We start from the raw sequence: 12,388 nt of genomic DNA, 5'->3' as shown, positions 1-12,388 counted from the left end.
GGCCAAGTGCTCATGGCCCCCTTATGTCCCCATCACCTTCAATTTTCCAGTCCCTCCATGCCTCCTCTTCCCCTCAGGTGCCCAGCAGCTCCCCACCTCCTCCTGGAGTCTCCTAGATATACGTGGCTACAGGACCTTGGGGGGATATTGCAGCTACCCCCGACACCAGGATGGCTCCTTTGTCACTCAATCCTCCCATACCAGCTCTGTGAGCACCACTCGGACACTTCACAGGGACAGGCCTATCTGTCTGTTGCCCTGGGTCTGCAGAACACACAGCTCAGAGTCACCAGGCTAGATCTGCTCTGGACCCAGCAGCACTCCCTCACTGATCCACTGGAAGAGACCTCTGAGGCCTCTTCCCTTCTTGTCAGTCCAGCAAACCAGGAACTCTGCTAAAATACCTTACCTCGTGTGCTCAGGTGTTTGAGGGAGAGAGCATCTCAATGTATCTAGTCTACCCCAAACCAAGTCCCAGTACCTTCTACTCAAAATGAAACAAGAGTTCCACGTGGGCCGATTGTGGTCACACTTTAATAGCCACTTTGGAGCATCGGGTTGGGACACCCGATAACTAGGAGATTCACATTGCTGAGGGAAAACAAAAGTCAGTGGTTTTAAAGGTGGTAAGAGAGTCATCCCCTTAATGTGAAGACATGACTACATCAGAAAACAGTAGCAAGTAAACCAAGCAGCGGCTCCTCTCTGCACCCTGGGTCCTGTCGTGCACCTAACTCCACCCCAGGCTCATGAGGGCTACAGGAATTAAGTGGGGGCTGCCAATGCCACCGTAGAGCCAGAAGTGATTTGCTACCCTGGCATGAAATTGTATTGGGGCTCCCCCAGCTGGTGCTCTTGAACACAGAGGTACACGTGGGAGGACTCAGGAGGGTTGAGTGGTGCATGTGCCTCCACTGGCAGACACCACGCCACCTGGCCCCACAAGATTCCCACCCTGAGACATGCCCTCAAGCCAACACAGTAAGACAATTCCCAGAGCCCACTCACCTCTTGAGCCCCTCGGACACTGAGATGCCTCTTTCCCAGGCCCACCTGAGCAGGCTCAGAGGGGTGTGAGCAGGCCAGAGGCACCCTGTCATCCACTCTTTGGCTGATGGATGAACAACCTCCAGACCTATATGGTCTGGAATCTCATCCAGGGTCTGATGGAAGCTGGGGCTCCGGATGCTTCAGCCACAGAGCCTCCAGGGTGGAGGGCCTCCCATGCTTTGAACCCTCCATAGGAAGCACGATGGGCTGAAGACACCTGGGCTGCAGTAGCTTGCCCCTCCATGCCTACAGCCCTGGGAAGCCCATATACACTTGGGGACCCTCCAAGATGTGTCTGTTCAACTGGGTCACCCTGGGAAGTGGAGGCCAGCTTACAGAGTGCAGATGGACAGAGGCCCTGTGCAGGAGTGCAGGAACACCTAGGGCTACTTGGTGGCTGTGGGCCACCAGTCTGGCACAGATGCAGTTAGAGCTACCAGGCCACTCTCAGAGGTTCTGATGTGGAGAGGACCCTTGATTTTCTCAGTCCGCAACAAAGCCAGCCCCACATCCCCCAGGCCTGCCCTGTACTTGCCAGCTGCCTGCCCAGACTCAGTGAGCACAGAGGTGCCAGGAGCAATGCTGCCCACAGGGAGGCGGCCTGAGAGCTGTACTGGGAAGAGGCGTTTTCGGATGACACCTGTATGGTGGGTGCGGGCCGTAAGCTCCTGGCCAATGTAGCAACCCTTGGTGAAGCTGATGCCATTCATGAAGGCCAGGTTGGACTCCAGAGGTAGGGCCACTCCTGGGGGCAGGTCGTGGACCCCTTCGGGAACACCTGCAGGGGTAGGGAAAGGCTTAATGAGACCTGAGGTGCCCTCCAGAGCTGGGGGCTCAACCAAGGGTGGCTGAGTAGGTGTCCCACCATCTGCCCCCCAGAATCCTCTGAGTCCCCTCCCAAGACTCCTCTTCTTGGTCCCTTCCCACCTTCCAAGTCCCCACTCCAGCCTCCTACTCTGGTCCCCAAGTGAGCACCTTGGTCTGGCCCTCAACACTACTCACTAGAGGAGAAGAACCTACCCCTGACCCCAGACCCCTGGTCTCCCCTATTCCAGTGCTTAGACCCACCACAGTTTCCCCAAGGCTCTGTGTCATGCTCATCCTGTCCCTTCCCATCCCACCCTGACCCACCACCCCCATCCAGCATCACCCTCCTATCCCTGATCCTTCCCTAGGGCCATCCCTGTGTCCACACCTTGCTGGTACCGGTGTCGGTGATAATCCTGGAGGTCCCCAGGTCGGCCCCCGGGCACCAGGGCAGAGCCCTCATCCTGGGAGAGAAGCCGCCAGCCCATGCGGGCAGTCCGGGGATCACGGGTGAGGATGGTGGTGCACTGGGCCTTCTCCTGCAGGGGCACAGACCTGCCAGCCTCCTCAGGGGCACAGGGCAGCACAGCCCACACACGCAGCTCAGGGCATGGCTCCACCTTGACTTTCCGCCGGATCCTGTGCAGCACCAGGTGCCTCTGCAGCGCATCCAGCACTGAGCTGTCACACTCCAGGAGGAAGGTAGGCTGCTCATCGGAGTGCTCAGGAAGCCTGCAGAGAGAGGTGGAGTTACATAGGAGGTGGGCAGGACACACTGTGGGAAGGGCCATGGTCATGCACAGCTGTGCCTTCCAAATGCAGGAGTGCCCGGACCACCTGGTATTGCTGGACAGCACAGCACTCGCTGGAGACCTCATGGCCACTGCTCCTTTCCACCCAGGGAGCAGTCTGGCCAGTGGAGGAAAGGCCTTGGCCTGACAGGTGGGAACTGAGGCCCTGGGGCCACAGTGGTGTCTGGTGCTCAAAGTGAGGCAGAAAGGCACGGACAACCACACTGAGGTCCAGGATTTGCTTCCTCCAGCCCTGAGAAGCCACTGGGAAGCCAAAGGTTCTAAGGCAGGGCACACAGTGGATTTCAGGAAGCATATGGGCTGGCAGGAAGAGCTGTGAGGTCAGCATACAGTTGAGGCAGGCGAGATGCCTGGTAGGGCCACACCCTGCCCATGCCCACTTTGCACTTCCCCTAGAGAGGCCCTGCAACCTGATCAGGACCCCAGAACCATCCTAACCACACTCCAGGCAGCCCACACCCACTGGAATGACCCTGTATTCCAGTGTGGTGACCAGATGATGGTGGGGCCCTTACGAACAACACACAGAGGAAAGGCATCCTTTCCAGCTGGTACCCCAGGCCACTCTCCTAGAACCCATCAGCTATGCCCCCAATGCCCTTCCCAGGCAGGAAAAGGTAACTGCTGCCCAGAGTTCAAAGGCACTACTGCAGATAACTACATGGAAAGATGTTCAAAGTCACTTACCACAAGGCAAAGGCAAATTAAAATCACCATGACCTCTACCAGAAAGGCCAAAATAAAAACACCCAAGGGGGCAAGGATGCAAAGAAAAAGCTTGTTCATTCAGTCTTCTGGTGGGAATATAAATGGAACAAATGTTCTGGAAAACGGTTTGCAGTTCTTCACAAAACTAAACATGCAGCAATCACATGACCCAGCCATTGCATTCCTTGGCATTCACCCCAGAGAATACCCCAAGTGTTCATAAAACCTGAATGTTAGTAAGTTTCATTCTTAACAGCCAAGAAATAAAACCAAAAGGTCCTTCAGTGGGTGAATGGTTTAAACAAACTGTGGTATATTCCCTCAGTGGAAAATAACTCAGCAGGGAAAAGGAACAGACTACTGACAAATCTGAAGGGCACTGAGGTGAATGAAACTCAATCTCAAAAGACTCTAGACTCAAAGATTTCAAAACAAACTTATATTTACCAAAAGGGAAACAGGGTGGGGAGGATAAATGAGGGAGTTGGGATTGATATATACACACTTTATTATATATAAAATAGACAGGTAACAAGAACCTATTATATAGCACAGGGAAATCTATACTAACCTATAAGTGAAAAGAATCTGAAAAGGAATGCATATATGTATAACTGATTTACTTTGTTGTATGCCTGAAATTAACACAACTTTGGAAGTCACCGATATTCCAATAAAATTAAAAAAAAAAAAAAAGAGCAAACTGTTTGTACCATCTTCCTTAAACGACACAATCATGGAGAGTGAGGAGGCAAGTTGCTATGGGGCTGAGGGGGTGAGAAGGTGTGCCCAAAGGGTAGAAGGGAGCCTGGAGGTAATGGAAAAGCTCTGTCTTGAGGTTACACAGTTCCGCACATGATCAAACTACAGAGCTTCATGCATGTGAGCATGTGGGAATCTGGAAGAAACTGAGTGCGCCCTGTGGCTGGCCCATGTCTGTCCTGATTGTGACCTTGGACTACAAGAGGCAAGATGTTGCCATTGCAGGGACTGGGTGATGGGAGAATGGGACCTCCATGTTCATTTATTTTTTGTGTGTGGCCTCCTGTAAATCTATAATTATCCCCAAATAGAAAGTTAAAAGAAAAAGGAGCTGTTGGTGAAGAAGATGAGTCCATGCAGGTGAGAAGGGAAGCAAGACTCAGTCAGTTTTCATCACAAGCCTTTTAATATTAGTAGGTTCTTTTAACTGTGTGCAGGTATATTTTTATTTTTTAAATCTCTGATAAAGGAAGCAGACATAGTATGAAATACTGGCAAGAGGAGATATTGGGCATGGGTGGGCAGAACATGAGCTTGTAGGGGAGAGCAAACCTCAGAGGGAGGAGATCAAGCCAGGGGAAGGCCGAGCAGGGCTGGTGAAGGGACCACCAGGGTAGAGAGGCCCAGGCTGATACCCCTATCTTCCTCATGGGACTAATGTTCCATGGGTTCAAGATGGGTTGGGTGGGGCAGGGCCAGGTTTGGGGCTCAGACCCTTTCTGAGCTACCTGTGCAAATGGCCGTGTGCCCTTCAGCCCCACCCCCAGGACCAAAGAAGCTACAATGCAATCCTGTTCCCCATCACCCCAAAGCAGACTGCCTGCTGCCCCTGCTACAGCTAGGTAAAAGGGGACAGGTTAGCAGAAGTGGGGAGGTAGGATGAGCCTATGCCCAAGGCAGCTTTCTTGGCCAGCATGGCCAACGTTTGGGCCCAGAAACTTTCTGTGGGGCTGTCCTGGGCACTGCTGGCTGCTGAGAGTACCCTCAAGCCCAGCCCACTAGATGCCAGGAGGATTCACACCTGAATGACAACCACAAATATCCCCAGATATTACAAAGTGCCCCAGGGTAGGGCTGCCAGACAAAAACAGAATGCCCAGTCAAATCTGAATTTCAGATAAACAGTGAACAATGTCTTCGGTGTAAATATTTCCCAAACACTGCATAGGTCACCCCCCAAAAAGTCATTCCTGTCTGAGATTTACCTGAGCATCCCGCAATTTTATTTGCTAAACCCCGCAGCCCCTCCTAGGGGCACAACCATGGCAGCAGAAAGAAGGTTGAGGGGCAGCTGCAGCCTCACCAGCTGGCGTGGCAGGCAGGACCTGGATACAGCATGTGCAAGCCCAGGCATCCATCCTCACCCACCTTCCTGCCTAGGGGCACAGGCTGTGTGAAAACCCAAAAACGGTGGGTCAAAGCCACCTAACCCCTCACCGAAAACACTCAGAGTGCCCTTCTCCAGAAGCCCAACACCCACAGAGTACCTGCCAGCTGCCACCTGGATACCCACCACCCCCACAGGGACCTCACTCCAGGAGCCTACAGAGCAGGAAGAGCAGGAGAGAAGAGCAGCAGGAAGGCAGGAGAGATGTGGGTTAAATGGGGGCTGAGTGGGGTCTGCACAGGAGTAGCAAGGTCCTGGGCAGAGGTATACCAGTTCCACTCCCCACCCTCTCTCTGCTGGGGCACACATAGACCAGGAACTGGCTGAGTCAAACTCAGCATGGAGAACCAGGTGTGGAGAGAAAAGGGGGCACGGTGGATCACCCAAATCCTCACCAGGCAACCCCCAGTGGGATGGCCCCCAGAGACACTGCCCAGAAACTGGAAGAAACATGAGTGTGTCTCACAAAAGAAAGAGCAGGCCAGGACCAAAACTGTGAGCATGCCACAGCTCAGCAGAAAGCACTTGGGCAAGGCCTTCCTCATGAAGACAAAGGGTAAGGTCAGAATGAGGAAAGACCTTTAAAACACAAAGCCTCATCTGAGAGGATAAGGAGTCAAACCACCCACAGACTGGGAGAAAAGGTTTAAAAAGTCACATCTGACAAAGGATCATCATTCAAAATACACAAAACTACTTAAAACTCAACAAACAACCTGATTAAAAATGGGCCAAAGACCTGAAGAGACACCTCCCCAAACAGCATATGAAAAGATGCTCCACGTCATATGTCATAAGGGAAAAGCAAATTAAAAAGAAAATGAGGGAGTTCCCATCGTGGCGCAGTGGTTAACAAATCCAACTAGGAACCATGAGGTTGCGGGTTTGATTCCTGCCCTTGCTCAGTGGGTGAACGATCCGGCGTTGCCGTGAGCTGTGGTGTAGGTCGCAGACGCAGCTCGGATCCTGCGTTGCTGTGGCTCTGGAGTAGGCCGGTGGCTACAGCTCCAATTCGACCCGTAGCCTGGGAACCTCCATATGCAGAGAGAGCGGCCCAAGAAATGCCAAAAAGACAAAAAAAAAAAAAACAACAACAAAAAACAAACAATGAGTGGATTTCCCGTGATGGCTGAGCGGTTAACAAACCCAACTAGCATCCATGAGGATGTGGATTTGATGCCTGGCCTTGCTCAGTGGGTTAAGGATCCTATGTTGCCATGAGCTGTGGTGTAGGTCACAGACACGGCTTAGATCCAGCATTGCTGTGGCTCTGGCATAGGCTGGTGGCTACAGCTCCAACTGGATCCCTAGCCTGGGAACCTCTATATGCCATGGGTGCAGCCCTAAAGAGACAAAAAAAAAAAAAAAAAAAAAAGAGTTACCATTACGCACCTATTAGAATGACCAAAATCCAGAATACTGAGGATGTGGAGCAACAGAAAGTCTTTATACACTGCTGGAGGGAATGCAAAATGGTACAGCTACTTTGGAATATAGTTTGGTGGTTTCTTATAAAACTACACACATTTTTACCTACAATCCAAAAATGACACTCCCTAGTATTTCCCTAAAGAAGCTGAAAACGTCCACATAGAAACCTGCATACAGATGTTTATAGCAGCTTTACCCATGATTGCCACAATCTGAAAGCAGCCACAATGTCCTTCAGTACGTGAATGGATACATAAACTGTGGTACATACAACAAAGTATTATTCAATACTAAAAAGAAATGAGCCATCAAGCCATGAAAAGACATGGAGGAAACTTAAATGCCTATTACTAAATGAAAGAAAGCAATCTGAAAAGGTTGAATGCTCGATGATTCCAACTATGTGACATTCTGAAAAAAGTGAAACTGTGGAGACAGTTCCATATCCAAAAAGACGCTTTCAGTGGTTGTGAAGTCAGGAGGAATGAATAAGTAGAGCACAGACGATATTTTAGGGGCCATGAAAATATTCTATATATTATAATGGTACATACACGTTATTATACGTTTGTCCAAACCCATAGATTGCACAGCACCAAGAGTGAACCATAATGTAAAACTAAGGACTTTGGGTAACACTGTGTCAATGTGCTTATCAATTGTTAGTAATCTAGTACTTTGGATGTTGATAAGGAAGGAGACAATGTGTACATGCAGAGAATATAAGAAATCCCTGTACCTTCCCTTCAATTGTGCTATGAACCTAAAATTACTCTTAAAAGTTTACTTTAGGAGTTCCTGTTATGGCTCAGTGGAAACAAATCTGACTAGTATCCATGAGGATGCCAAGTTCAATTCCAGGCCTCGCTCTGTGGGTTAAGGATCCTGCACTGCTGTGAGCTGTGGTGTAGCTTGCAGACTCAGCTCGGATCCTAAGTTGCTGTGGCTATGGCGTGGGCTGGCAGCTATAGCTCCAATTCGATCCCTAGCCTGGAAATATCCATATGCTGTGGGTGCGGCCCTAAAAAGACAAAAAAAAAAAAATTCTACTTTGCACATTTTTTTTTTCCTTTTTGGCCACACCCATGACATGCAGAAGTTCCTGGGCCAGGGGCTGAACCTGTGCTACAGCAGCAATCTGAACCACAGAAGTGATGCAGGATCCTTAACCACTGTGCTACCAGGGAACTCCGTAAATACTCCACTTTAAAAACAAAAAGCTGGGAGTTCTCTGATGGCTTAGCAGTTTAAGGTTCCTGTGTTTTCACCACTGTGGCTCTGGTAGCTGCTGTGTGGTGCAGGTTCGATCCCTGGCCTGGGAACTTTCTCATGCTGCGGTATGTATGTGTGTATGTATGTACATATGTATATGTATATATGTATGTATATATATAGCTTTGTCCGAGAGATGGTACTACATCCAGGAGAGAAAAATGGGGTACAATAAGGAAGAACAACTCAAGTATGGGAAACTAGAAGCATAATTTAAACAAAAAATTCAGAATTCCTGTTGTGGTAGTAGTTCAGCGGAAACAAATCTGATTAATAACGATGAGGTCTCGGGTTTGATCCCTGGCCCCCCTAAGTGGGCTAAGGATCCAGCATTGCTGTGAGCTGTGGTGTAGGTCGCAGATCTGGAATTGCTGTGGCTGTGGTGTGGGCCAGCAGCTATACCTCTGATTGGACCCTAGCCTGGGAACCTTCATATGCCTCGGGTGCGGCCCTAAAAAGCAAAAAACGAAAAAAAAAGAAAAATTCCAGAGAGAGAAGATGTCAGGCAGAGAGTAAGCAGGAAGACCCCAGTCCCCAGGCGAGGTACCCCATTGCCAGCATGGCCCTCTCCCCAGAGAGCAGACTTCAGTGAGATCAGATGTAAAGGCCAGTGGCAACCAGGAGGGGAAGGAGGACAGCTCATGAACTAATAGTAGGCGTTAGGACAAAACAGAGGCATTGGAACAGAGGGGAAGGCCAGTGGGCTCGGCACCTCATGCCCCACGCCACAGAGCAGAACAGGGAGAAAGGAATCTGAATGTTGCTTATCAAGCCTCCAAGCCCGAGAACAGCCATCTGAGGGAGTGTTATCACCTTCTCCCTCTTCTAACTATTCAGAAGTGAGGCCAGTAACTCAGGTTGTCTCTCTCTGATGGAATGAAGTCCCCACTCCACTACTTAGGGCAGCACTCCCCACAAAGGACTTTTGAGTTGGAATCTCAGAAGAGCGACCAGGGTCAGCGAGTGTCATCACAGTGCCCCCCAATTTCCTCAGCACACAGACGGTAAGTGACACAGTGATAACCTATTATCAGGAATTAACAGAGAAATTAAAAGGAATTAACAAACTCCTCTATAGGGCAAATCAGGGCACACACAATATCTGGAAAGAGCCACCAAGCACAGGACCTGTAACAAGAAAGACGCTCTACACCAGAGGCAAAGCAGGAAGAGGAAAAAACTCTAGAAATAAAAAATATTATTTTACACTGCAGAGTGACTTATGAGGATATAAATTCATTATAACAAGAATGCAGGAGTTCCCATCATGGCGCAGTAGAAACAAATCTGACTAGGAATCATGAGGTTGCGGGTTTGATCCCTGTCCTCGCTCAGTGGGTTAAGGATCTGGCATTGCTGTGAGCTGTGGTGTAGGTCGCAGAAGCAGCTCGGATCCTGCGTTGTTCCAGTTGTGGCTGTGGCCAGCAGCTGTAGCTCTGATTGGACCCGTAGCCTGGAACCTCCAAATGCCGCAAGTGCAGCCCTAAAAAGCAAAAAAAAAAAAAAAAAAAAAAAAAAGCAAAGGGAGAAAGATGTAAAGACAGACTAGAGACCTAAAGAAGGATATTTGGGGACCAAAGCAACATCATTACAACACTGATAAATTAAAAAGTGAAATTACCAGAATAGGGGCAAGTGAAAATTACTGACACAGGGGGCTCAAGAATGCAGTTTCTAAAGGAGATAAAAGCAACTACTGGGAAGATAATTACATAAAGGAGATAATGACAATGGTATCTCTGAATCAGGGGACACAGAGCAGGGATCACAAACATTTTCTATACAGGACCAGATAGTAAATACTTTAGGTTTGAGGCCACACAGTTTCTACCACAATTATTATAGTATTAATTATACTTTTGCCATTAAAAGGCAAAAGTAACCACACAGTTACAAACAAATGGGCTCGCAGCATTCCAATCGAATTTCATTATGAAAACAGGGAGCAAGCAAGGTGAATCTGTCCAAGGGTCATACTTTACTGACCCCTGTTCCAGAGTCACAGAGTCCACCAAGTGCCCAGCAACAGGACATGAAAGAAGACCCCCAATACATCACATGACCATGACACTTCAAGACATAAGGATGAAAAAGAGCCCTCAAGAGCTCCTAGAGAAAAAGTCATCACACACAATGGAAAGCAGTGCCAGCAGCAGCAAGACAGATCAGGGCTTCATAAAATTCAGAGATGATTTTCAGCCTAGAGTTCTACACCCAGCTAAGACATCAGGTAAAACCATGTGAAGGAGTCAAAGGTCCACCTGAAGTATCCTATCTCTCAACAAGCCACTAAACTACATACTCCTCCAGAAGGCAGGAGTATACTGATGCAGATGAGGACCCACAAATAGAAGAGACATGGGAGTTTCCAGGACAGCCTCAGAGGGAATCAACAGCCTGCAATTGCATGAGAGATTTTAGAGGTACCAAGCCTGAGAAAGCTAAGCAAGTGAAAACAGAAAGCTCTACACAGCAAAGGACAAGGCCACTGACTTGGCTTGTCCTGTTGACCATCATGGCACAGTCATGATAACATCAGCACAGACTGATGTAAAACACCAAACACTGATATCACTAAAGAGAGATTTCTGAGAGAAATGTATGTGTGCTGGAGGACTCAGAAAGTAACAGCGGAAGCCAGTGGTGCAAGGCGGCTTCCTACAGTGTGGTTCCAGGTGCCGCGACCCCTTTTCCGTGCAGTGGGTCTGAGCAGGAGCAGAGGCCACATGCAAAGTCACGCAGATCTTCCCATGGGTGAGTCACTGGCCCATCCCTGGGTGCTGGCTCCAGCCCACCTATGGCAGCCCTGTCCCAGGTAATCACCCCCTGTATGCGGGTTCCCAAATACCCTGCCCTGGGCGCCCCTCCCATCCTCAGGTGACCTCCCCTGTGGGGGCCCACTATGGCCCACCGTTTGCAAAAGTTCCCAGGTGTCCCTCCTCTGGACGCCCTGCCCTGCAGATCCTCTCCTGAATGACCACCCTGGGCCTAGGTGCCCTGGGCCTAGGTGCCCCGCCCCTCCTCCGTACAGACTCCAACCCTGGGAGCCCTCCATAGGAGCCCATCCCCTAAGCCTTCTCCCAGCGGCTCTGGGTGATCCCACTCCCCACCTCCACGCCGGCACTGGAGCCCGCGCAGTCCCTGCCACACCCTGCCACACCCTGCGCTCACCCGTAGAGAATGACGTCATAGAGCGTGCGTCCCTGGACGTTAAGAAAGTGGGCGTAGCCCGCGCGCGCCACGGCCGAAGCGGGACCCGGAAGCGGCAACTCATTGGTCAGCAGACCCAGGAGAAAAGGCGCCGAGTCCGGCCCGCGCACGCGTACCAGGGCGCGCTCGCCCAGCAGGAAGTAGGCCCAGGTCGTACCGCCCGCGGGGTCACCACTTTGAGAGCCGGAACCTTGAGCCAGGCGGCGCCTCGGGGCCGCGCGCAGCCTCCAGTGCCAGGCTAGGCCGCTGCGCCCTGAAGCCGCGCCCCGGAGCAGCGCCGCAGCCGCCATCTTGGGGAGGAGTGAGGCGGCGGGAAGGGGCTCCGTGCGGCGGCACGGGCGGGCGCCACAGCACCTGCTGTAGGCGGGCGAGTGGAGCGCACGCGGGTGGGGGGGCACGGGGCGGGGCGTGCGCAGGCGTGCGCGGGCTGGAGCCTCCGCCGCCCTTAGAGGCGGAGCTGGGGGCACTTGCTCGAGTGGCCCGGGTGAGGGTGGGCGGAGCGTGTAGCGGAGAGAGGTCTTGGGCTGTCGGTCACCCTTACACTCCTCGGCTGGCCCTCTGCGCCTCGGTTTTTAGAGCAGTTTCTGCTTGCTTTATTGTAGCGGGGAGCCCATGACCTAAACCCTACCATCCTAACCATTTTTAAGTGCACATTTCAGGGGCATTAAGCGCATTCACACTCTTTTGCAGCCTTCTCCACTCTGCAGAACTTTCTCATCTTTCCAAACGGAAACTCCCCTTAATCAAACGCTGATCCCTGTCTCCTTCCCCAGCCCCTGGGGACTCCATTCCACTCTGTGTGAACCTGACTCTTATAGGAAATTAATAGAAGTGGAATCATGAAGTGTTTGCCTTTTTGTGACTAATGGCTTCCAGGTTCCTCCGTGGTATATTATATGTCAGCCTCCTTAAGGCTGAATATTCTACTCTATGTATATACCACATTGGA

At 50.9% G+C, this 12,388-nt stretch overlaps 1 protein-coding gene across 1 annotated transcript; it reads right to left on the bottom strand.

Moving 5' to 3' along the window:
- Positions 1–516: 516 nt before the first annotated feature.
- Positions 517–11,824, bottom strand: IBA57 (iron-sulfur cluster assembly factor IBA57). Its single transcript, XM_047776348.1, has 3 exons — positions 11,401–11,824; positions 2,246–2,589; positions 517–1,828 (listed from the first exon to the last, which is right to left on the bottom strand). Exons 1-3 carry the CDS (start codon positions 11,727–11,729, stop codon positions 1,437–1,439), a joined length of 1,065 nt encoding a protein of 354 aa, XP_047632304.1. The 5' UTR covers positions 11,730–11,824; the 3' UTR covers positions 517–1,436.
- Positions 11,825–12,388: the final 564 nt, after the last annotated feature.

Source organism: Phacochoerus africanus, chromosome 4 (genome assembly GCF_016906955.1).
Source record: "Phacochoerus africanus isolate WHEZ1 chromosome 4, ROS_Pafr_v1, whole genome shotgun sequence".
NCBI lineage: Eukaryota > Metazoa > Chordata > Mammalia > Artiodactyla > Suidae > Phacochoerus > Phacochoerus africanus.
This window is presented reverse-complemented; position numbering and strand designations above follow the sequence as displayed.

What these genes read in the sequence shown, in the direction of transcription:
- IBA57 (XM_047776348.1), bottom strand. Translation starts at nt 11,729, where the DNA reads ATGGCGGCTGCGGCGCTGCTCCGGGGCGCGGCTTCAGGGCGCAGCGGC. An exon ending in TATGACGTCATTCTCTACGG is followed by an intron (nt 2,590 to 11,400) that starts GTGAGCGCAGGG and finishes CTCTCTCTGCAG; the next exon opens with GCTTCCTGAGCACTCCGATG. An exon ending in CCGACACCGGTACCAGCAAG is followed by an intron (nt 1,829 to 2,245) that starts GTGTGGACACAG and finishes CTACCCCTGCAG; the next exon opens with GTGTTCCCGAAGGGGTCCAC.